This window comes from Scyliorhinus torazame, chromosome 30 (genome assembly GCF_047496885.1).
Source record: "Scyliorhinus torazame isolate Kashiwa2021f chromosome 30, sScyTor2.1, whole genome shotgun sequence".
In the NCBI taxonomy this organism is placed as follows: Eukaryota; Metazoa; Chordata; class Chondrichthyes; order Carcharhiniformes; family Scyliorhinidae; genus Scyliorhinus; species Scyliorhinus torazame.
The window spans coordinates 1,925,988-1,952,918 of record NC_092736.1 but is presented as its reverse complement, the minus strand read 5'-3'; the positions used below and the strand labels follow the sequence as shown (position 1 = coordinate 1,952,918).

Genomic DNA, 26,931 nt, shown 5'->3' with positions numbered 1-26,931 from the left:
AGTCACCTTTTTCCTCTTAACAAGACATTCAACCTCTCTTGTCAACCATGGTTCCCTCACTCGACCATCTCTTCCCTGCCTGACAGGGACATACATATCAAGGACACGTAGCACCTGTTCCTTGAACAAGTTCCACATTTCATTTGTGTCCTTCCCTGCCAGCCTATGTTCCCAACTTATGCACTTCAATTCTTGTCTGACAACATCGTATTTACCCTTCCCCCAATTGTAAACCTTGCCCTGTTGCACGTACCTATCCCTCTCCATCTTTGGGTTGTGGGGGTGAGGCCCACGCAGACACGGGAGAATGTGCAAACTCCACACTGATCCGGGGCCGAGATCAAGCCGGGGTCTTTGGCGCTGTGAGACAGCAGTGCTAACCACTGCGTCACCGTGCTGCCCCTATTCTCACTTTTCCTAACAGATCACTAGAACCCATGAAACACGGCCCCAGTGGAGCTCCTTGGAGGGGAAATGGTGCTGTGTATCTCTCATGAAATGCGGAGCATTCAGATTCCTTCACGTTCATCTTGTAAGGCAATGTATGAGTTCACATCAAAGTGGACTGATCTACAGTGGACCAGGCTGACTAGGAGGACACTGGTTATTTTGCAAAGACGTTCCCAAGGAATGGATCTTCCAAGATGCATCCAGTAAGTCTTGGATGTTTGACCAGATTGAAATCAGGATCGTCAATTCTAAAACTTGGGTGTTCTGAGGCACCACATACTTTCCCTGTCACAAGCTTTAAACTCCGCCATTGTCCTGTGCAGAAAAAACACACACATTCTTAATTCACAGCAAATTAGAATTGAGATGCACATCTTTACTCTGCAGCAATTAATGAATTATTGTCACCATAGACATATTTTCAAACCTGTTGAAGACCATTCATTAGTGTTCTTCTCACAGTGACCAGTTCCCAGCTTCATTGGAGTGAAAATCAGCTAGTGGACATCATGGATGGTTACATCACCGATCAGTGGCATTTTCATATCTTCAAAAACAAAAATCTCCATAAACTGTCTCCAAGTACCTTGTTCCAGCTGTCAAAGATAATAACGCTGTCACTACATCTCAACACTATCTAATCAATCTGTCTCTTGGAAATGATGATGAACTGGGGCTTTATCATCGGCTCCAATGGAAGTAAAGAATCGACTGCATTTGTACTCATTGGAGTTTAGAAGGATGCGGGGTGATCTTATTAAAACATATAAGATTATGAAGGGAATAGATAGGATAGATGCGGGCAGGTTGTTTCCACTGGTCGGGGAAAGCAGAACTAGGGGGCATAGCCTCAAAGGGTTGTGAATCTCTGGAATTGCTTGCCCAGTGAAGCAGTTAAGGCTCCTTCTTTAAACGTTTTTAAGAAAAAGATAGATACCTTTCTAAAGAATAAAGGGATTCGGGGATATGGTGTATGGGCCGGAAAGTGGAGCTGAGTCCACAAAAGATCAGCCATGATCTCAGTGAATGGCGGAGCAGGCTCGAGGGGCCAGATGGCCTACTCCTGCTCCTAGTTCTTATTTTTTTTTAATTAAATATTTTATTGAAAAATTTTGGTCAACCAACACAGTACATTGTGCATCCTTTACACAATATTATAACAACACAAATAACAATGACCTATTTTATAAACAAAACAAAAAAGAATAAATAATAAATAACAAAAATGAAAACTAGCCCTAATTGACAACTGCCTTGTCACAAGTAACACTCTCAAAATATAATTTAACTGTCCAATATATAATTATCTCTAGCAACGACCTATACATATTATACAGTATATATTAACAACCCTGAGAGTCCTTCTGGTTCCTCCTCCTCCCCCCCCCCCCCCCCCCCCCCACAACGGATCCTGGGCTGCTGCTGCTGCCTTCTTTTTTCCATTCCGTCTATCTTTCTGCGAGGTATTCGACGAACGGTTGCCACCGCCTGGTGAACCCTTGAGCCGACCCCCTTAGGACGAACTTAATCCGCTCTAGCTTTATAAACCCCGCCATGTCATTTATCCAGGTCTCCGCCCCCGGGGGCTTGGCTTCTTTCCACATTAACAATATCCTGCGCCGGGCTACTAGGGATGCAAAGGGTTCGTAGTTCTTATGTTTGAGTAGGAACAGGGGGTCTTTCTCCATTGGCCTGGCTAATGTTCCTCCTTTGATCAAAGCTTCCAGAAACTGAACCAGCCATTCATTTCATTTTTTACTTCTGGAGTTTTGTTTTGCCGAAGTGGACTTGCCATGTTTGGCAGCGGGGGCAACCTCAATGAATCCTTCAACTGTGTTGTGTTTTGGAACATTCCAAGCACGTTCTAAGTTGCTATATAAATGCAAATCTCTTCTCGGCCGTGATCAGTTGGCAGTCCTCGCGCCTCAGTCACGGGGTTCTGGGTTCATGCCCCAGCCCAAGGCTTGAGCATAAAAACTGTCTGGCTCTCCAGTGTCGTCCTGAGAGAGCGCAGTGGGCGGAGAGGCCTTCTTTCAGAGACATTAAAACAAGACATGCATCTGCCCCCTTGGGTGGAAATAAAAAATAAATCCCGTGGTACTATTTCAAAGAGATGGGGAGACAGCCCAGTGTCCAGGCCAATAGTGATTCCTAATCAACATTGCAGAAGCGGGTCATTATCATGTTGCGGGAGTTTGCTGTGAGCATGTTATCTGTCACATTTCCTGCACCACAGCATTGATTACACTTCAACGTGATTAACTGCCTGGAATCTGCTTTGAGATGTCTGGTGTTTGTGCAAAAAGCTATAAAAATGCTAGTTTTTCTTTTCTAGTACGGAGTTTCCTTCACCTGCGTATGTTTGTGAACAAGTTCTCTTTTTCAGAACTTAAGTCTGAAGGATTTAAACTGACTGTGAAGTGCAATTTCTCTAAACTGCCAATATTCAGTGGCACTAATGCCTAGGAAGTGAAAATAGCATTTGTAATAGCAGTTCGAAGGTTGGTAATTCTTACACTCAATTCGGCAGAAGCAAAGCACAGCTGAAACTCTCTCTTGGAGCTGATGGTAATGAAAGAACTTTGTCCGAACAATGAAGTTGTCTGCCCAGCCAGCTAAATTTTACAAATGATTTTGGAAGGATGCTACCAGTTCACACACGAGGCCTGGAGAATTTGTCCGATGTCACAGCCGGGCCTTCCCACTACCTAATGTGCACAAACAACTTTCATCACCCCCTCTGTATAATTAACTATTGTCAGCATGTTTACTGCGGATTCCTAATTAACCGTGAACTGCTGCAGTCCATGTGGTGTCGGTACATCCACAATGCTGTGAGGGAGGGAGTGCCAGAAATTTGGCCCAGCAACAGCAAAGGAATGTCCCAAGTAAGGGTGATGTGTGGCTTGGGGAGAAACTTGAAGATGGTGGTGTTCCTGTGCACCTGCCTTTGTCCTTGAGGTTGGTAGAGGTCACAGATTTGGAAGGTTCTGTTGAAGCAGCCTTTGTGAGTTCCTGCAGTGCACCTTGTAGATGGTGCATGCTGCCACTGTGCATTGGCGTTGGAGTGAGTGGATGTTGAAGGTGGAGTTTGAGGTACCAACCAAGTGCACTGCTCTGTCCTGAATGGTGTGGTCCTTCTTGAGTGTTTTGAAGCTTTGCTCATCCAGGCAAGTGACGACCATTCCACCACATGCTTGACTTGTGCTTTGTAGATGGTGAGCAAGCTTTATGGGGGAAGGGAAGTTACTCTCTGCAGAATTCGCAGTCTCTGTCCTGCTGTTGTCGTTCCAGTGTTTATATCGCTGGTTAGGCTCAGTTTCTGGTTAGTGATACCCCTCAGGATAGTGATAGTGGGGGATTCAGCGATGGTAATCCCATTGAATGTCAAGGGGTGGTAGTTCGATTCCCTCCTGTCAGAGATGGTCATTGTTTGGCAGTTGTGTGGCCAGAATGGTGCTTGCCATTGATCAACCCAGGCCTGGATATTGCCTCAGTCTTGCTGCATTTGGACAGGACTGCTTAAGTCTCTGCAGAGTCATGAATGGTGCTGAACATTGTGCAGAGATCAGTGAATATCCCCACCTCTGGCCATATAATCGAGGGGAAGTCTCTGATGAAGCAACTGATGATGATTGGGCCTGGGGCACGTCTGTAATGAACTTCAGCAGTGATATCCTAGAGCGGAGATGATTGGCAACCAGCAACCACAATCATCTTCATTTGTGCTAGGTACGACTCCAGCCAGATTTTCTGTGACACTCAGTCAAGCGCAGTCAACTCTCACCTCACCTTTGGCATTCAGCTCTTTTGTCCGTATTTGGACTACGGCTATAATGAAGTCAGGAGCTGTTGACCCAGGTGGAACCCAAAATAAGCGCCAGTATGCAGGTTATTGCTAGGCAAGGGCCACAGATGGCACACTGGATTAAGAGCTGTATGTTTCATTTCTTGTTGTTTAATGGGACATTGTGCAGTTGTGTTAAGGGGTAATTTTAAGCTGTTTATTCAGATGTGAAGTTAAAAGTTTTGACCTGTTATGAAACATAAGTTTTTTGACCAGTGTGTTAGACAGCTCTCCGTTTCGGCACAGGCCACGAGACGTTAGTGAGGAGGACTTGATGCAAGCCTCAATGGACAAATGCAAAACATTATTCAAACGTGGAAATTGCTGGATGGCAAACATCAAAAAGTGATATTTTGGATATCTTTGCTTCAACTTTTGGCTTTCACCAGAAAAGGTTTGCGGTTCTGTGATGAGTCTAATGGCCGCAGTAAAGGAAACTTGCACGATTGAGTCTAAGTCAATTATCTTAAAGTGGCACACACCCCTTGTGACCTCGTTAGGTAGTTTTATCTTTAAAGGGCCTGTATGGATGAGTTTATCTTGTTCAAAAATGGGTTATTTCTGGAGAGGTGAGCAATATAACTTTACTGAGGGTCAAGAGGGCCTCTTGCTTCTGTATTTAATTTGTCTTTTCATCAAAGACTTTCTAACATTGTCTATATCCGCTGTCAGCAGATGATTCATTAAGCTGGACATCCTGTTCAAATGATTTCAATAATCTTTTGATTAAATGTGTGTGTGTGTTAGTTATGGAGCCAAAGATGACTGATGTTCCCAAACTATATCTAATATCTATTTCCACTCAACAAGCATTACAATTTATTTATCTCAGTGTGTATTCATATCGCGTGGGTCTGCAGTGGCACATTCACATCTTTATAGTGTCTATTCTTTGCTATTGCAGCTTTTATTGTCCTAAATATTTTTATTCAGATAATTTTCAGTAATAACATTCAAAATGGTCAAACAAATTTATACAATTTTTATAAAAATCTCCCCAGAGCCACCCCCCATGTGCTGATGGCCACCAGTTCCTTAAATAATAATTAGAATAATCTTTATTGTCACAAGTAGGTTTACATTAAAGCCCCTGAACTCAAAACAAAAGTCGGAATTAACTTGTTGAAAGATTTAGGAAGAAAGATTGGGAGACATTGAAACACAAACAAGAACCGTGGAAGAATATTCATCTTAACCGTCTGCCAAGGACAACAGGAGGGCATCCCACCTCTTAAAGTCCGCCTTCACCCCCTCTACCAGACTGACCAGGTTCAACTTCTATAATAAGGCCCAGTCACTAGTTCCTAAAACTAGTCCTGGCCAGCTGAAACGGTAGCCTCCAGATTAGCTCCCTTCCCTGAAAAAACCTCACTCTTGCCCACGTTCAATCTATATCCTGAGAAGGCAGCAAGCTTCCTCAGCAACTCCATTATCTTCACATTAGAGAGAGGGTTCATGATATACAGTAATAAATCGTTTGCATACAGGGATACCCAATGCTCCCTACCTCCCCTCTCTATACTCCTCCACCCAGCCGAGAACCTAAGATGGTCAACGGTTCAATCGTCAAAGCAAACCGTACCGAGGAAAGTGGACATCCCTGCCTCGTACCTCCATATAACCGAAAATACCCTAAACTCAATGTATTAATACGGACACGCGAAGTGGGAGCCCTGTACAAAAGCCTAACCCACAAAATGAATTTAGGCCCGAAGCCAAACCACCCCAATAGCTCAAAAGGGTACCACCACTCCACCCGGTCGAATGCTTTTCCCGCATCCATGGAGATGATTACCTCTGGATCGGCCCCCGACAAGGGCGACAGCACCACATTCAGCAGTCTTGTAATGTTAGACGACAACTGCCGTCCCTTAACAAAACCCGTCAGATCCTCAGAAATTACCCCCGGCTGACTTGCCTCCAAACTGGTTGCCAGCACCTTAGCAACAGCTTTGCATCGACATTCGTCAGCGAGATGGGCCGATATGATACAAACTCGATTGGATCTTTATCCTTTTTCAAGATTAAGGAGATTGAAAGGAAATGAAAATCGCTTATTGTCACGAGTAGGCTTCAAATGAAGTTACTGTGAAAAGCCCCTAGTTGCTACATTCTGGCGCCTGTTCGGGGAGGCTGGTACGGGAATTGATGCCTGCACCACAGTAACACCCCCCGGGGACAGAATCATTAAACATGTCCAAAAGGTGTGGGCCCAACACAGTCCCAAACTGTTTATAAAACTCCACAGGGACTCGCTTTTATTTTCTTGTTAAACTGGAGAGAGTTGCAGTCAATGTGATTAATCATCTTGTGGAGCTTTGCAAAGTGACGGTGGGTTTGAGTTACTGAATTAGTCTGAATGGCAGTAATTTCAAATTCTGATAAATGGAGTAGGGTTGTTTCTCACCAGTAATCTGGTCATTGCTTCAAGTTCAATAATCAACTTGACTGTCGTGTGTAATTCACTCTGCAAGTGTAACATCATCTGTTCACAGCATTAACCCGTTAATCCTTTATTGGATACTGCGGATTGTATACATTATCTATGTCGGATAACTGGTTTCGGATTGACTAAATATTTGTGAATCCGAGACAAAATTACGATTTAGTCAGTCTCAAACCTGGCGCCCAACTTATAAGTATTCAGCTAAACGGAGACTATAAAGTGTAGAATTCAGTTGGAAGAGAATTGACTGAATTTAATACAGATAGCTAGTCACTTTATTTGCTTGGTATTCAGGATAACTATGAACTACTTAATGCTCATGCAAAAAGCATTGCTTTTCTAACTATCAATGATTTTGGTATGAGTGGCACTGACCCTATAACCTTGTGGAGTCCATAACGGGAGATGTCAGTCTGCAATGTCCCCCATTCACCAAGTTGCTAATTTCCAGATCTACTGATGCCCAAAACCAATTGAAAACCGGTAGTGTCAGTTGTCCAGAATTCCCTCAAAATTGTCATTGATGAGTCGCAGATGGATGAACTTTACCAAATATTTTTCTGGAGGATCAATTACGTAACAGGTACAGCCCCAGATTAGAAAATCTTTCCAGTAACATGGTGCCTGTGGGAAGTCTGGAATTGTAGACTTGGGGAATAAATTGAATCAGCAAAACCACAATACAGACTTAATCGCAAATGTATGGTCATAGACACCAACATGGAAACTCGACTATGCCCTCATGGCATATACCACTATCACCATCTTCCTCCCGAAACCATCGAACTTCCCTTGAAATGTGTTCCGGCTGTTTGCGTTAGCCGCACCCAATGGCACTGAGTTCAATCATTCTCTCCACTTTCTGTAAAAACAATTCCCCCTAAATTCCTGCCCTGTTTAAGACGACAGGAAATAATCGGCCGTTTAGACTGACTTCGGTGATTGCTAAGATTTTAGAGTCTATTATTAAGGATGAGATTGCAGAGTACCTGAGAGTGCATGATAAAATAGGACTGAGTCAGCACGGCTAGACAAAGGAGAACCAGTGGATGTGATTTATTTAGATTTCCAGAAAGCTTCTGACAAGGTGCCGTCGAGAAGGCTGTTATATAAGTTAAGAGTCCATGCTGTTAAGGGTAAGATCCTGGCATGGATAGAGGATTGGCTGACTGGCAGGAGGCAGAGAGTGGGGATAAAGGGGGTCTTTTTCAGGATGGCAGCCGGTGACTAGTGGTGTACCTCTAGGGTCTGTGTTTGGACCACACTTCTCACAATATAATATACATTAACGATCTGGAAAAAGGAACTTTGGGCACTGTTGCTGAGTTTGCAGATGATACAAAGATATGCAGAGGGACAGGTAAAATTGAGGAAGCAGGGGGGTTATAGAAGAACTAGGATAGGAGATTGTATTCCATCTACCACTTCTTTTCCCACTGTGAAAAGCGTGAGGTTATGCACCTTGGAGAAAGAATGGAGGCATAGACTATTTTCTAAATGGGAAAAGGCTTAAGAAATCAGGAGCACAAAGGGATTTAGGAGTCCTAGTTCAAGATTCTCTCAAGGTTAATGTGAAGGTTCTGTCTGCAGTTAGGAAGGCAAATGCAATGTTAGCATTCATGTCAAGAGGGCTAGAATACAAGAGCAGGGATGAACATCTGAGGCTGTATGACGCTCTGGTCAGACGCCATTTGGAGTATTGTGAGCAGTTTTGGGCCCCATATCTAAGGAAGGATGTTCTGCCCTCGAAAAGGGTCCAGAGGAGGTTCACAAGAATGATCCCTGGAATGAAGAGCTTTTTGTATGAGGAACGGTTGAGGACTCTGGGTCTGTATTTGTTGGAGTTTAGAAGGATGAGGCGGGATCTTATTGAAACTTGCAGGATACTGCGAGTCCTGGATAGAGTGGACGTGGAGAGGATGTTTCCACTTGTAGGTAAAACTAGAACCAGAGGACACCATCTCAGACTAAAGGGACGATCCTTTAAAACAGAGATGAGGAGGAATTTCTTCAGCCAGAGGGTGGTGAATCTGTGGAACTCGTTGCTGTGGAGGCCAAATCACAGAGTCTCTTTAAGACCAAGAAAGATAGGTTCTTGATTAATAAGGGGATCAGGAGTTATGTGGAGAAGGCAGGAGAATGGGGATGAGAAACATCAGCCATGATTGAATGGTGGAGCAGACTCGATGGGCCGAGTGGCCTAATTCTGCTCCTATGCCTTATGGTCTTAATTATTTATTTGAGTGACGATCTTGCATTTGTGCCTCCTTGTTCTGAGCTAATCCACAAATGGGAACACTTTCTCCTCCACAACTGTTGAACCACATCCATTATTTAAAAACCCTCTATCCGTTCTCCTCCTCCTCCAGGGGAAAGAGCCCAAGTTTTCACACATTTTCATGATAGTTGTGTATTGTGTGGGTGATGTGTGGATTAAATGTAGGAAAGGATCCGTTCTAGATCAGGAGGGATGTGTATTTTTCTGCTGCGTCATTCTTAGAATGGTGTTGGAGTCCATCCCCATCCTCTGGAATCTGAACAAATGTCTCAAGAACAAACATTCAAAATGGAAATAGAAAAGTTTTCAAACCTAGCTGGTATCGGCCTTGGATGGAGATAGTGGAGGCACTGTCCATACTTTGCAGAGACTCTTGCAAAGGGGAGTTGTTCCAAATCTTTTGCATTTCTTAAAAAGATTTGTGTAAAGTATAAATTAGGAAGTTATTGACCATTTAATCTCACCTGGGCTGTCGATAAACTGCTAAAGTCCTTTAATACCGGATGAGATTAGTGAGCACCAGAGAAAGGCATGAGGCTGTCTGGGCAGATACTACTAAACTAATTTACTAAATTAAGCGGAACGTCAAATCTGTAGATAAAAGATTACAATGGATGTTGTGTGTGTATTGTCGTTCAGAAGGTTTTTGATAGCCCGGCTGTTAAAATGAAGGCACAAGTTAATTTATATTGGGGTGTGAGTGATGTTGGCTAGGCCAGCATTTATTGTCCATCCTTAATTTCCCCTGAGCAAGTGGTGCTTCCTTGTACTGCTGCAGTGCATGTGGTGCAAGTATATGGTTAGGGCGGAGTTCCAGGATGTAAATGGAATGTACTCACATGGTTAGGCATGATCGGGAACAGGAGACAAAAGCAGAGTAAATGGATGACCTCTCAATTGTTGGCTGTAGGCATAGGTGCCAAGGTATTGTTCTGGGGCCGCTTTAGTCTTCCATTTATATAGATGATTTGGATGTAGTAATTATGTCAACGTCTCATAATACAGATTGGGGGCTTGGGACACTGAAAGTGAATGAATGCAAGTAATTTAAGGCTAGTGGGTTGGGTGCGTCAGTGCTAGGTGCAGCTCACAGCATAGAAATGTGAACCAGTGAAAGAGAACTGTACTCTGTGCAGTAGAACTCCTGACAGTGTGGAAGAACAGACTTCCTGGTATGCAGACGTGTTTGAAGATGGTAAATGATCATTAAAGGACAAATGGCGTCTTGATGTTTGAGGATTCAAATTTAAACCAAAACAATGATAAATCTGAGCAAATCCTTTTCAGCCTTAAATCAAAACATTTTTTACATGATTGGGATAGGTGTAATTATAAAATGCAATATGATAAATGGGGATAATTAACAAGAGAGAATCCAACCATCGCCCCAAAACATTCGATGGCATTACCTTCGCTGAATCCCCACTATCGACATCCTGGGAATAATCACTGACCAGAAATTGAAATGAACCAACCATGTAAACACTGTAGCTACAGGAGCAGGGCAGGAGGTGTGAAATCCTGCGGCGAGTAACTCGCCATCTGATTCCCCAAAGCCTGTCCACCACCTACAAGGCACAAGTCAGGAGTGCAATGCAATACTCTCCATTTGCCTGGATGAGTGCAGAAACATAGAAAATAGGAGCAGGAGGAGACCATTTGACCCATTTAGCTGACTCCACCATTCAATATGATCATGACTGATCCTGTATCTCAACGCCGTACTCCTCTCTCCCCATGCCCCTGGATGCCTTGAGTGTCTTGAAATCTATCCATTTCCTTGTTAAAGATAATCAGTGATTTGGCCTTCACAGCCGCGTTGGTAGAAAATTCCACCGCTTTCCACGCTTGTTCAGTGAAGGGATTTCTGCTAATCTGTCCTAAAGGGCTTACCGTGTATCCTGAGACTGTGATCCCTTGTTCCAGACCCATCCCATCCAGAGGAAACATCATCCCTGAATCCAGTCTGTGTAGCCCTGTGAGAATTTTCTATGTTCCAATGAGTTCCCTATATTCTTCAAAACTCCAGCGACTACAGGCCTAAGCGACCCAATCTCTCCTCATTATGACGATCCTGCCATCCTAGGTATATTCCTGGTGGATCTTCACTGCACTCTATATGACAAGTCTATTCTTTCTTGGGTAAGGAGACCCAACCTGCCCCACACACTACTTCAGGTGTGGTCTCACCAAGGCCCTGCACAGATGCAATGAGACATTGTTGCTTGTGTCCTGAAATCCTCTTGCAGTGAAGGCCAACAGTCCATTTGCCTTCCTAACTGCTTTTGATGACTGATGTAGAAGGACAACCAAATCCCATTCTACATCAACATTTCCCAATCGGCACAGTGGATAGCTCACATCTCCAGGGATCCGGGTTCCATTCCAGCCTTGGTCACTGTCTGTGCAGTTTGCACCTTTTCCCTGTGTTTAAGAACATAAGAACTAGGAGCAGGAGTAGGCCATCTGGCCCCTCGAGCCTGCTCCGCCATTCAATGAGATCATGGCTGATCTTTGTGGACTCAGCTCCACTCTCCGGCCCATACACCATATCACCGAATCCCTTTATTCTTTAGAAAGGTATCTATCTTTATCTTAAAAACATTTAATGAAGGAGCCTCTACTGCTTCACTGGACAAGGAATTCCATAGATTCACAACCCTTTGGGTGAAGAAGTTCCTCCTAAACTCAGTCCTAAATCTACTTCCCCTTATTTTGATGCTATGCCCCCTAGTTCTGCTTTCACCCGCCAGTGGAAACAACCTGCCCGCATCTATCCTATCTATTCCCTTCATAATTTTATATGTTTCTATAAGATCCCCCCCTCATCCTTCTAAATTCCAACGAGTACAGTCCCAGTCTACTCAACCTCTCCTCGTAATCCAACCCCTTCAGCTCTGGGATTAACCTAGTGAATCTCCTCTGCACACCCTCCAGTGCCAGTACGTCCTTTCTCAAGTAAGGAGACCAAAACTGAACACAATACTCCAGGTGTGGCCTCACTAACACCTTATACAATTGCAGCATAACCTCCCTAGTCTTAAACTCCATCCTTCTAGCAATGAAGGACAAAATTCCATTTGCCTCCTTAATCACCTGTTGCACCTGTAAACCAACTTTTTGCGACTCATGCACTAGCACACCCAGGTCTCTCTGCACAGCAGCATGTTTTAATATTTTATCATTTAAATAATAATCCCTTTTGCTGTTATTCCTACCAAAATGGATAACCTCACATTTGTCAACATTGTATTCCATCTGCCAGACCCTAGCCCATTCACTTAGCCTATCCAAATCCCTCTGCAGACTTCCAGTATCCTCTGCACTTTTTGCTTTACCATTTATCTTAATGTCATCTGCAAACTTGGACACATTGCCCTTGGTCCCCAACTCCATATCATCTATGTAAATTGTGAACAGTTGTGGACCCAACACTGATCCCTGAGGACACCACTAGCTACTGATTGCCAACCAGAGAAACACCCATTAATCCCCACTCTTTGCTTTCTATTAATTAACCAATCCTCTATCCATGCTCCTACTTTCCCCTTAATGCCATGCATCTTTATCTTATGCAACAACCTTTTGTGTGGCACCTTGTCAAAGGCTTTCTGGAAATCCAGATATACCACATCCATTGGCTCCCCGTTATCTACCGCACTGTTAATGTCCTCAAATAATTCCACTAAATTAGTTAGGCACGACCTGCCCTTTATGAACCCATGCTGCGTCTGCCCAATGGGACAATTTCCATCCAGATGCCTTGCTATTTCTTCCTTGATGATAGATTCCAGCATCTTCCCTACTACCGAAGTTAAGCTCACTGGCCTATAATTACCCGCTTTCTGCCTACCTCCTTTTTTAAACAGTGGTGTCACGTTTGCTAATTTCCAATCCGCCGGGACCACCCCAGAGTCTAGTGAATTTTGGTAAATTATCACTAGTGCATTTGCAATTTCCCTAGCCATCTCTTTTAGCACTCTGGGATGCATTCCATCAGGTCCAGGAGACTTGTCTACCTTTAGCCCCATTAGCTTGCCCATCACTACCTCCTTGGTGATAACAATCCTCTCAAGGTCCTCACCTGTCATAGCCTCATTTCCATCAGTCACTGGCATGTTATTTGTGTCTTCCACTGTGAAGACCGACCCAAAAAACCTGTTCAGTTCCTCAGCCATTTCCTCATCTCCCATTATTAAATCTCCCTTCTCATCCTCTAAAGGACCAATACTTACCATAGCCATTCTTTTTTGTTTTATATATTTGTAGAAACTTTTACTATCTGTTTTTATATTCTGAGCAAGTTTACTCTCATAGTCTATCTTACTCTTCTTTATAGCTTTTTTAGTAGCTTTCTGTTGCCCCCTAAAGATTTCCCAGTCCTCTAGTCTCCCACTAATCTTTGCTACTTTGTATGCTTTTTCCTTCAATTTGATACTCTCCCTTATTTCCTTAGATATCCACGGTCGATTTTCCCTCTTTCTACCGTCCTTTTTGTTGGTATATACCTTTACTGAGCACTGTGAAAAATCACTTGGAAGGTTCTCCACTGGTCCTCAACTGTTTCACCATAAAGTCTTTGCTCCCAGTCTACCTTAGCTAGTTCTTCTCTCATCCCATTGTAATCTCCTTTGTTTAAGCACAAAATACCAGTGCTTGATTTTACCTTCTCACCCTCCATCTGTATTTTAAATTCCACCATATTGTGATCGCTCATTCCGAGAGGATCCCTAACTATGAGATCCTGAATCAATCCTGTCTCATTACACAGGACCAGCTCTAGGACCGCTTGTTCCCTCGTAGGTTCCATTACATACTGTTCTAGGAAACTATCGCGGATACATTCTATAAACTCCTCCTCAAGGCTGCCTTGACCGACCTGGTTAAACCAATCGACATGTAGATTAAAATCCCCCATGATAACTGCTGTACCATTTCTACATGCATCAGTTATTTCTTTGTTTATTGCCTGCCCCACCATAATGTTACTATTTGGTGGCCTATAGACTACTCCTATCAGTGGCCTTTTCGCCTTACTATTCCTGATTTCCAAATGGATTCAACCTTGCCCTCCATAGCACCGATGTCATCCCTTACTATTGCCCGGATGTCACATATAAATAACAGCTACACCACCTCCCTTACCATCCACTCTGTCCTTCCGAATAGTTTGATACCCTCGGATATTTAACTCCCAGTCGTGACCATCCTTTAACCATGTTTCAGTAATGGCCACTAGATCATAGTCATTCACGATGATTTGCGCCATCAACTCATTTACCTTATTCCGAATACTACGAGCATTCAGGTAAAGTACACTTGCGTTGGCTTTTTTACCTCTGTTCTGAATCTTAACACCTCGATCAGTAACCCCTCCTAAGTTATGTTTCCTCTTAACCTATCTCCTAATTTTCCTTGTCGTTGAACCCATATCTTCATGTAACAATCTGCCGCGTCGCTTACCATTCATGTTTTCACTTCCGTTTTATTCCTTTTAGTATTCCTGGTCCTATTCACTGAGCTCCCCTCAGTCACTGTACCTTGTACTGTCGCCCTTTTTGATTTTTGACTATGGCTTCTCTGCCTTACACTTTCCCCCTTTCTGCCTTTTGTTTCTGTCCCTGTTTTCCACCCACAGGCCAAAGATGTGCAGGTTAGGTGGATTATAAAAGCCAATAAAAAGATTTCCCCCCCAAAAAAAATGGTTAGGTGGATTGCTGAATTGTTCCTTTAGTGTCCAAAAGGTTAGGTGAGATTACTGGGGTATGGGCATAGGCTGGGGGTATGGGCCAAGGTAGGGTGTTCTGTCAGAGGGTTGGTGCAGACTCAATGGGCCGAATGGCCACTGTAGAGATTCAATGATTCTGTCACCATTTAGATAATGCTTTGCCATTCTATCTTTTCCTGCTAAAGTGGATAGCTTCATATTTAGCCACGTTATACTGAATCTGCTATATCACTCAACTTGTCTAAATCATCTTGGAGCTTCTACAGCCTCCTCACCACTCACATTCCCATGCATCATCCACAAACTTTGAAATATTACATTTGGTTTTCTCATCCAAATCATTGATGTATATTGTGAATATCTCGGGCCCAAATGCTGATCTCTGCGAGACCCCACTAGTCACTGCCTGCCATTCTGGAAAAACACCCATTTATTTCTACTGTTTCCTGAATTCTCAGTGCATGCAAATATATTACCCCAATCCCATAGGCTTTAATTTTGCGCACTAACCCCTTATGTGGAACTTTATCAAAAACTTTCTTCAATTCCAAATACACCGCACCCACTGGTTCACCCGTATCTATTTTACTCTTTACTTCTTCAAACAACTCCACGTTTATCGCATAGGATTTACCTTTGATAAATCAATGTTGACTTTGTCAAATCCTGTTGAAATGTTCCATGTGTCCTGTTATCACATCCTTTGTCAGAGATTCTAGCATTTTCTCCTCTTCATTCGTTTATGGGATGTGGACATCGCTGGCTGTGCCAGCACTTATTGCCCATCCCTGAGGGCAACTAAGAGTCAACCACATTGCTGTGGTGGAGTCACATGTAGGCCAGACCAATTAAGGATGGCCGATTTCCTTTCCTAAAGAACATTAGTAAATCAGATGGGTTTTTAATGACAATCTGGGACTGTTCCAGTACTTCTGGAATTTTGGAAGATGCCAGCCAATTCATCCATTATTTCCTTTGTCACCTCCTTTAGTATCCTGGGATGTAGATTATCAGGATCTGGGGATTGATCGGTTTTCAGTCCCGTTAATTTTTCCAACACTTTTTCATTAATACGAATTTCCTTCAATTCCTCCTCACTATAATCTCGATTTCCTGTCATTTCTAGGAAGCTATTTGTCGCCCGTGAAGACAGAACTAAAGTAATTGCTCAGCCATTTCCTTGTTTTCCATTATAAATTCTCCAGTTTCAGACATTTGTCTTCACCAATCTTTTTCTATTTACATAAAGGTACATTTACAGTCTGCGCTTATGTTCCTTGCAAATTTACTCTCATGATCTTATTTTTCCCCTCTTAATCTCTTGATGGTCCTTTGCTGAATTCCAAACTGCTCCCAGTCCTCAAACTTGCTACTTTTTCTAGATCTTTATGTGGTTCCTCATTGTATCTAATGCTGTCCTTAATTTCTTGTTATTCATAGTTTGCCTGTTTTCCTGTTGCGCATTTGTGCCAGAAAGGAATGTATAACTGTTGAAATACACTCATTTGTTCCTTAAGTATTAGCCATTGCATATCCACCGTCCTGCCTTTTATTGAAGTTCCCCAACGTATTGTAGCCAAGTCATCCCTCATATCTTCGTAGTTTCCTTTGTTTAGATTTAGTTTTTGATTGGATTCCTTCACTTTCCATCCGAATGAAGAATTCCCCCCCCCCCCCCCCCCGCATGAATCCTGCGTGCTGGAAGCAGCGGGACTCCCCACACCTGCCGCCTCACGAACGCCCTCACTTGCATGTACCTGAAAGCGTTTCCCGGGGGTAGCCCAAACGTCTCCTGCGCCCCTAGGCTCGCAAACGTCCCCTCAATGAGCAGGTCCCCCATTCTTTTAATCCCTGCCTGATGCCAGCTCAGAAACCCCCCCACCCCCCCATCTATCCTTCCCGGGACGAACCAATGGTTTTCTCGAATCGGGGATCAAACCGAGGCCCTCATCTCAACCCTATGACACCTCCACTGCCCCCAAATCTTCAGAGTCGCCGCCACCAGCGCACTCATGATGTACCTTGTCCTAATCAAGAATTCTATCATGTTATAGTTACTGTTCCCTAAAGGACCCAGCGCAACAAGATTATTAATTATCCCCTTTTCATTGCACACTACCAAATCTAGGGTAGCCAATTTTCGCGTTGGTTCCTGGACGTACTGGTCTTAAAAAAAACATCTCATTCACCCTCCAGGAATTAGTCTGCCACAGTATCATTGCTATTTTGGTTAGCACAGCCGTAAGTAGATTAAAATCATCCTTGATTACTGCAGCTCCAACAACACTCCAGAAGCTCAACGTCATCCAGGACAAAGCAGTCTGCTTGATTCTTGATGGGGGTACCAAACATTCGCACCATCCACCGCTAACACAGTGGCAGCAGTGTATACCATCTACAATTTGCACTGAAAGAGTTTGTCAAGTTCCTTATGCAGCTGCTCCAAACCCAGAACCACCACCATTTAGAAGGACAAGGGCAGCAGACGCATGAGAACACCTCCACCTGGAGGTTCTCCTCCAAACCACTCACCAACCTGGAACTCCCTTCCTAACAGCACAGTGGATGTACCTACACCATACTGACTGCAGCAGTTTTAGAAGGCAACTCCCCACCACCTTCTTGAGGTGGGTAATAAATGCTGCCCTAGCCGGTGATACCACATCCCATGAATGAGTTTTTTTAAAAAAAGTAATTCTCTGAGAACAATGTAGGGTTCAGTGTAATGAGTAAGTTTACCTGTTGGGAGTACTGTTTGCAGTTCTGGACACCACTCCAAAGACAGGAGACAGCAAAGCTTCATTTGTGATACAAGGAATGACAGATTAGAATTATGATGTGAAGTTATTGATCTTCAGGTTAGTCTAATGTAGGTTTTTAGGATTGAAAGATTTTGAATTAGTATAGAATAGAATTCCTACAATGCAGAAGGAAACCAGTCGGCCCATCGTGTCTGTCCAGACCCTCTGAAAGAGCACCCTGCCTGGGTCCACTCCCCACCCCATTCCCGTAACCCACCTAACCTGCACATCTTTGAACACTACTGAGGGGCAATTTTAGTATGGCCAATCCACCTAACCTGCACATCTTTGGACTGAGCGGGGAAACTGGAGCACCCGGAGGAAACCCACGCACACACGGGGAGAATGTGCAGACTCCACACAGTCACCCGAGGTCAGAATTGAATCTGGGTCCCTGGTGCTGTGAGGCAGCAGTGCTAACCACTGTGCCGGCGTGCCACCCTGAATAATGAGATATGATTTCTATTATTAACGAATCAATGACAAGGGGCCATAAATTGAGGATTATCAGAAAAACAACCGAGAGTGTAGCTAGAATAAATATTTTCAAACACTTAGAAGATCATGGACTACTTAACCACAAGTTAATACTGAGTCTGGGACTAGTATTTTTGAAGGATAAGGAGAAAGGGCTAGAGTAGATTGGCAGTTGAAGGGCAAACAGTTTGTGGGCTGAATGGCCTCTTTCATTTTGTCATTTGTGATTACTCTACCTATCATTTGAGGTGATGTGTCCTTCACGGGAGCCATCAGTCTGAGAGGCTTGCTTTCTGTCCTGCTGTCAATGAGTGACAATGTCAAGCTTTTATTATTTCCAGTGCTGCTCTTTCGATAGGCGATGGTGTCATTCAGCACTGCCATTGCTTTTTAAGTGCTTGTAGGTAATGAGCCAGCCGCCTGAAAGTTCAGGGGAGAATGGGCTGGAAAGTATCTAATTATGAAGATGCTGTTGAATTCTCTTGATTCAGGAGTAAATTTCTTATCCACAGGCAAGTTGTGCAACTCTCTGTATTTCTAAAAGCACCGACATGTCCCAGCTGTAATTATTTCCGCTTGCTCCCCGTGTCTGGGTCAGCTGGATGTCAATAAAAAAATATTTTAAAAATAATTAAGACACTGGCTGAAAGTTGGAGCAAGATCCAACCGCTTAACTGTATACAGCTGTACCCAGTCCTCGGCTAGTTAGATGTCTAATTCTCAGCTATTTACAGTGTAGCTGACTTGTATTAACCAAGTCAATGGGTGGAATGCTTAAAGTAACTAGTTCAGGTTAAAGATTAGGTGCAGAGGAAAGGATGAGTGAGATGATGCCGCTATACTCTAGGTTTGAGTGTCGAGTTGATATATTCCTAGATACATTGGGAGTAAATGGATTTTAATATCGACCCTTCCCCAGAACAATGTGGGGTTGGGTGCAGAGGCTGCCCTGCTGTACCCTGCAAAGTCGCATGGTAGGTTGCCCTGCTGTGACCCATGGTGGCTGCGCTTGTGTGGGCTGTGCCTGCAGGGGGTGGGGCTGCACTGCTGTACCCCGTGGAGTAACTGGTGTATCTGTACTCAGGCAAAGCAGCAAATAATCATTAATTGCAAATTGGACTTCGCAGTCCATGCCTCAGAGCTAGATATCGCATGGACTTTGTGTTAGAAGTCTATTTTAAATATTAGCTGTGTTTCCGTAAAATGGTTCTGATTTAATGTTAAAATGTTGTCAGAGAGGGGAGGCACGGTGGCGCAGTGGTTAGCACCGCTGCCTCGCGGCACCGAGGACCCAGGTTCGATCCCAGCCCCGGGTCACTGTCCGTGTGGAGTTTGCAAATTCTCCCCGTGTCTCTGGGTTTCGCCCCCACAACCCAAAGATGTGCAGGGCAGGTGGATTGGACATGCGAAATTGACCCTTAATTGGAAAAAGAGAATTGGGTACTCCAAATTTTTTTTTTTTAAATAAACTTAAAAAATAATGTTCTCGGATGCTGATTGCTGATGATAACACTGTCGATCTTTTTTTAATTTCCTGCTTTTTTCAGTACTTCACAGGTTTGGAGTGTGGTCACAAATTCTGTATGCAGTGCTGGAATGAATACTTAACTACAAAGATCATTGAGGAAGGAATGGGGCAGGTATGTATCTATCATTTATTCTCCTCTCTCTGCTTGGGATTGACATTTTTCAGTCTGACTGTATTGGTGACCTCGTTTGTTTTGCATCTTTTTGCAGACAATATCCTGCCCAGCTCATGGCTGTGATATCCTAGTTGATGACAACACCGTTATGTAAGTATTGTTTGAACAGCTGATCGTTATTTCCATTACACAAGCAGTTTTGGATAAGGTAGAGTTCCTGTAAAGATCCTAGTTGTGGGGCGGGTGACTAGGATTGCAGTCAAATGGATGGTGTGAAATGTTTGTACGACGTCCATTTAAAGAGCAACAGCCATGCAGTTGCAGGTGCTGTCCCACCTAAATCGAGACTGTACCTGGAAAGAGCATTTTGTGCACGAGAGGAAAATGGGTGGTGCTGGCAGTCCTGTCCCTGGAGCTGTCAATGGCAGGACCAAGTGCAGGTGGTAAATTAAGGCAATATTGAGCAGTAGTAGCTTGAGTATGATATTATTCATAACATGTTAGTGCCGACACATTAAGCCGAAGGATTGCAGTCAACGCAGTTGCCATGGTCATAAACCAATGGGAATACAGCTACCGATTCTGGTAATTTGAGGTCACAGTAAGGAGTAGCGATTGTTGACTTCAATCTGCCTCTCTGCTCCCATAATTTGTTTTTAATGAGTGCATGCTGTTGTAAACACCTCCCACCTGAATTTTACTTCACTTTAGTAATCTTCAAATAATAAATGCACATTTGTGTCAATAAAGAACAAGAGTTTGCTGTTATCTGGTGCCCAGCATGGCTTCAGGACATCCGGAAACAGTTCAAAGCCGATGACTTGTGCTCGCTGTTGTAATGTGGAAACCGTGGCAGCCAGTTTACACTGAGCAAGCTCCCAAGAGCAGTGAGAATGGCCAGATTTTCTTTGATATTGGTTGAGGAGTAAATCATTTCCATGCACCGCTCCCTCAGTGCTGCATCACACTCCAAATATTTTCTCGCGGCGAGCTCCTTCCCCAGTGCTGCCCCCACCAGATATCTGCCGCTAGGCCATTATTTCACACTTTGTTTGATTTGACTGTTTGTTGTTTGCATTTACACAAACTATAACTCTTAACTTTGTCCTTTCATGTAAGCAAGTAAATAATGGAAGGGTAGTAACAGAAGTAGGGTCACTTAGGGATTTAAAAAAACCAGACTTGCCTCTGGAGGCAAGAGAAATAGCAGCTATTAAACAATAACTTCCGTAGAATCATAGAATTTACAGTGCTAAAGGAGGCCACTCGGCCCATCGAGTCTGCACCATCCCTTGGAAAGAGCACCCTGCCCAAGCCCACACCTCCACCCTATCCCCGTAACCTCACTTAACCCTTTTGAACACCAAGGGCAATTTAGCATGGCCAATCCATCTGACCCGCACATCTTTGGACTGTGGGAGGAAACCGGAGCACCCGGAGGAAACCCACGCAGACACGGGGAGAACGTGCAGACTCCGCACAGACAGTGACCCAAGCCGGGAATCGAACCTGGGACCCTGGAGCTGTGAAGCAACTGTGCTAACCACTATACTACCGTATTTTGCATTTGTCGTTACTAAGAAAGGAGGATGTTCCCCAGGCAGAGGTACACGGTGAAATAACTGGTGCACTCGAATTTGCAATTGAGATGGCGGAGGTATTAGAAAGGGTATCTTTACTTTAAATAATAAGGTGCCAGGCCCGGGTGAGATGCACCCAAGGATACTAAGGGAGGTGAGACTGGAAATTGCGGAGACACTGGTGATGAGGGTAATGCTGTTTATGGATTTTCAGAAGGCATTTGATACATTGCTACAGCTTGTGGAATAAAAGGGAAAGTAGGCATTTGGATCCAAAATTGGCTGAGTGACAGGAAACCGTAATGATAAATGTTTTTCTGATTGGATGAATGTTTGTAACGGAATTCCCCATGAGCCCATGTTGGGACCCTTGCTCTTCCTGACATATATGATTGACCTAGACTGTGGTGCTCAGGGCATTAGTCTAGAAGTTGCTGATGGTACAAAGATTTTAAGTGTTAACTGCGATAAAGATAGTCTTAAACTTCAAAAGGACTTGGACATTTTGGTGGATTGGGCAGACAAGTGGCAGATGAAGTTTGATGCAGATAAGTGTGAGGTGATTCATTTTGGCAGGAAGACTGTATAAATGAAAGGAAGAAACTCGAGCTGTAGGAACAGAGAGACCTTGGTGTATATGTACATAAATCATTGAAGGTGGCAGGACATGTTGAGAGAACAGTTAATAAAGCATATTGTATCTTGTACTCAATTCCCCTAATAATAAAGTCTAAGGGTATGGAGGTCATGTTAAATTGTATAAGACACTAGTTGGCCCTCATCTGAAGTACTACATTCAGTTCTGAGCACCATACATAATCTTTATAATATAAAGCCTACAAATAGGCTTACTTTAAGAGACTCCAGGATGGTATGTTGCCTCCCTGGTGCCAGGGTCCAGGATGTCTCCGAACAGGTAGAGGGCATCCTGAAGGGGGAGGGCAAACAGGCAGAGGTCGTTGTACATATTGGTACTAACGACATAGGCAGGAAGGGGCATGAGGTCCTGCAGCAGGAGTTCAGGGAGCTAGGCAGAAAGTTAAAAGACAGGACCTCGAGGGTTGTAATCTCGGGATTACTCCCTGTGCCACATGCCAGTGAGGCTAGAAATAGGAAGATAGAGCAGATAAACACGTGGCTAAACAGCTGGTGTAGGAGGGAGGGTTTCCATTATCTGGACCACTGGGAGCTCTTCCGGGGCAGGTGTGACCTGTATAAGAAGGACGGGTTGCATCTAAACCGGAGAGGCATAAATATCCTGGCCGCGAGGTTTGCTAGTGTCACACAGGAGGGTTTAAACTAGTATGGCAGGGGGGGTGGGCACGGGAGCAATAGGTCAGAAGGTGAGAGCATTGAGGGAGAACTAGGGAATAGGGACAGTGTGGCTCTGAGGCAGAGCAGACAGGGAGAAGTTGCTGAACACAGCGGGTCTGGTGGCCTGAAGTGCATATGTTTTAATGCAAGGAGAATTACGGGTAAGGCAGATGAACTTAGAGCTTGGATTAGTACTTGGAACTATGATGTTGTTGCCATTACAGAGACCTGGTTGAGGGAAGGGCAGGATTGGCAGCTAAACGTTCCAGGATTTAGATGTTTCAGGCGGGATAGAGGGGGATGTAAAAGGGGAGGTGGAGTTGCGCTACTTGTTCGGGAGAATATCACAGCTGTACTGCGAGAGGACACCTCAGAGGGCAGTGAGGCTATATGGGTAGAGATCAGGAATAAGAAGGGTGCAGTCACAATGTTGGGGGTATACTACAGGCCTCCCAACAGCCAGCGGGAGATAGAGGAGCAGATAGGTAGACAGATTTTGGAAAAGAGTAAAAACAACAGGGTTGTGGTGATGGGAGACTTCAACTTCCCCAATATTGACTGGGACTCACTTCGTGCCAGGGGCTCAGACGGGGCGGAGTTTGTAAGGAGCATCCAGGAGGGCTTCTTAAAACAATATGTAGACAGTCCAACTAGGGAAGGGGTGGTACTGGACCTGGTATTGGGGAATGAGCCCGGCCAGGTGGTAGATGTTTCAGGAGGGGAGCATTTCGGTAACAGTGACCACAATTCAGTAAGTTTTAAAGTACTGGTGGACAAGGATAAGAGTGGTCCGAGGATGAATGTGCTAAATTGGGGGAAGGCTAATTATAACAATATTAGGCGGGAACTGAAGAACATAGATTGGGGGCGGATGTTTGAGGGCAAATCAACATCTGACATGTGGGAGGCTTTCAAGTGGCAGTTGAAAGGAATACAGGACCGGCATGTTCCTGTGAGGAAGAAAGATAAATACGGCAATTTTCGGGAACCTTGGATGACGAGTGATATTGTAGGCCTCGTCAAAAAGAAAAAGGAGGCATTTGTCAGGGCTAAAAGGCTGGGAACAGACGAAGCCTGCATGGAATATAAGGAAAGTAGGAAGGAACTTAAGCAAGGAGTCAGGAGGGCTAGAAGGGGTCACAAAAAGTCATTGGCAAATAGGGTTAAGGAAAATCCCAAGGCTTTTTACACGTACATAAAAAGCAAGAGGGTAGGCAGGGAAAGGGTTGGCCCACTGAAGGATAGGCAAGGGAATCTATGTGTGGAGCCAGAGGAAATGGGCGAGGTACCAAATGAATACTTTGCATCAGTATTCACCAAAGAGAAGGAATTGGTAGATGTTGAGTCTGGAGAAGGGGGTGTATATAGCCTGGGTCACATTGTGATCCAAAAAGCTGAGGTGTTGTGTGTCTTAAAAAATATTAAGGTAGATAAGTCCCCAGGGCCTGATGGGATCTACCCCAGAATACTGAAGGAGGCTGGAGAGGAAATTGCTGAGGCCTTGACAGAAATCTTTGGATCCTCGCTGTCTTCAGGGGATGTCCCGGAGGACTGGAGAATAGCCAATGTTGTTCCTCTGTTTAAGAAGGGTAGCAAGGATAATCCCGGGAACTACAGGCCGGTGAGCCTTACTTCAGTGGTAGGGAAATTACTGGAGAGAATTCTTCGAGCCAGGATCTACTCCCATTTGGAAGCAAATGGACGTATTAGTGAGAGGCAGCACGGTTTTGTGAAGGGGCGGTCGTGTCTCACTAACTTGATAAGAGTTTTTCGAGGAGGTCACTAAGATGATTGATGCAGGTAGGGCAGTAGATGTTGTCTATATGGACTTCAGTAAGGCCTTTGACAAGGTCCCTCATGGTAGACTAGTACAAAAGGTGAAGTCACACGGGATCAGGGGTGAGCTGGCAAGGTGGATACAGAACTGGCTAGGCCATAGAAGGCAGAGAGTAGCAATGGAGGGATGCTTTTCTAATTGGAGGGCTGTGACCAGTGGTGGTCCACAGGGATCAGTGCTGGGACCTTTGCTGTTTGTAGTATATATAAATGATTTGGAGGAAAATGTAACTGGTCTGATTAGTAAGTTTGCAGACGACACAAAGGTTGGTGGAATTGCGGATAGCGATGAGGACTGTCTGAGGATACAGCAGGATTTAGATTGTCTGGAGACTTGGGCGGAGAGATGGCAGATGGAGTTTAATCCGGACAAATGTGAGGTAATGCATTTTGGAAGGTCTAATGCAGATAGGGAATATACAGTGAATGGTAGAACCCTCAAGAGTATTGAAAGTCAAAGAGATCTAGGAGTACAGGTCCACAGGTCATTGAAAGGGGCAACACAGGTGGAGAAGGTAGTCAAGAAGGCATACGGCATGCTTGCCTTCATTGGCCGGGGCATTGAGTATAAGAATTGGCAAGTCATGTTGCAGCTGTATAGAACCTTAGTTAGGCCACACTTGGAGTATAGTGTTCAATTCTGGTCGCCACACTACCAGAAGGATGTGGAGGCTTTAGAGAGGGTGCAGAAGAGATTTACCAGAATGTTGCCTGGTATGGAGGGCATTAGCTATGAGGAGCGGTTGAATAAACTCGGTTTGTTCTCACTGGAAGGAAGGAGGTTGAGGGGAGACCTGATAGAGGTCTACAAAATTATGAGGGGCATAGACAGAGTGGATAGTCAGAGGCTTTTCCCCAGGGTAGAGGGGTCAATTACTAGGGGGCATAGGTTTAAGGTGAGAGGGGCAAGGTTTAGAGTAGATGTACGAGGCAAGTTTTTTACACAGAGGGTAGTGGGTGCCTGGAACTCGCTACCGGAGGAGGTGGTGGAAGCAGGGACGATAGTGACATTTAAGGGGCATCTTGACAAATACATGAATAGGATGGGAATAGAGGGATACGGACCCAGGAAGCGTAGAAGATTGTAGTTTAGTCGGGCAGCATGGTCGGCACGGGCTTGGAGGGCCGAAGGGCCTGTTCCTGTGCTGTACATTTCTTTGTTCTTTGTTTGTTCTTTAACTGCAATGAAGTTACTGTGAAAGTCTCTAGTCGCCACATTCCGGCGCCTGTGGGAGGAAACCGGAGCACCCGGAGGAAACCCACACAGACACGGGGAGAACGTACAAACTCCAGACAGTCAGTCACCCGAGGTCGGAATCAAACCCAGATCTGTGGTGCTGTGAGGCAGCAATGCTAACCACTGCCACCGTGTTGACTTGCAGGGGAACCTCCAGGAGACGGGGTTCCCAGGTATCTGTTGCTCTTGTCCTGCGAGATGGTAGTGGTCGTTGGTTTGGAAGGTGCTGCCTAAGGAACCTTAGTGAGTTCCTGCAGTGCATCTTGTGGATGGTACACACGGCTGCCTCTGTTCATCTTTGGTGGAGGGAGTGAATGTTTGTGGAAGGGGAAGCAATTTTTGCTGAGCAAGGGGAAGCTTTTTCCTGGATGGTGACGAGCTTCTTTAATGTTGTTGGAGCTGCACTCCTCCAGGCAAGTGGAGAATATTCCATCACACTCTTGACTTGTGCCTTATAGATGTGGACAGGCTTTGGGGGGTCAGGAGGTGAGTTACTCACTGTAGGATTACTAGCCTTTGACCTGCCTTGGTTGCCACAATATTAATCTGGCTGGTGCAGTTCAGTTTCTGATCAATGGTAGCCCCCCAGGATGTTGATTGTGGGGGATTCAGCAATGGTAATGCCATTGAATGTCAAGGGACAGTGGTTAAATCCTCTCTTGTAGGAGAAGGTCATTGTCTGGCACTTATGTGGCGTGAATGTAACTTGCCACTTGTCAGCCCAAGCCTGGATATTGTCCAGGTCTTGCTGCATTTGGACATGGACTGCTTCATTATCTGAAGAGTCACGAATGGTGTTGAACATCGTGCAGTCAATCGCAAACATCCCCCCTTCTGACCTTATGGTGGAAGGGAGGCCGTTGATGAAGCAGCTGAAGATGGCTGGGCCGAGGACACGACCCTGAGGAACTCCTGCAGTTATGTCCTGGAGCTGAGATGATTGACCTCCAACCACCACAACCATCTTCCTTTGTGCCGGGTATGACTCCAACACGATTTCCCCCTGACTCCCATTGACTCCAGTTTAGCTCGGGCTCCTGAATTCCATACTCTGTCAAATGCTGCCTTATGTCAAGGTAAGTCACTCTCACCTCACCTCTGGCATTCAGTTCTTTCATCCATGTTTGAACCAAGGCTGTAATGAGATCAAGAGCTGAGTGACCCTAGCTGAGTGTCAGTGAGCAGGTTATTGCTGAGTAAGTGCCGCTTAATAGCACTGTTGATGACTCCTTCCATCACTTTGCTGATGATGGAGAGTAGACTGATAGGGCGGTAATTGGCTGGGCTGGATTTG

At 44.6% G+C, this 26,931-nt stretch overlaps 1 protein-coding gene across 2 annotated transcripts in view; it reads left to right on the top strand.

Moving 5' to 3' along the window:
* The window catches only part of LOC140404310 (E3 ubiquitin-protein ligase ARIH1), a 96,215-nt gene that overhangs the window by 32,197 nt on the left and 37,087 nt on the right, over positions 1 to 26,931 (top strand). For both annotated transcript variants that reach the window (XM_072492673.1, XM_072492674.1), the window contains 2 exons: positions 19,575 to 19,667; positions 19,765 to 19,820. In XM_072492673.1, the coding sequence (XP_072348774.1) occupies positions 19,575 to 19,667; positions 19,765 to 19,820 (149 nt within the window). The remainder of the gene's footprint in view (positions 1 to 19,574; positions 19,668 to 19,764; positions 19,821 to 26,931) is intronic.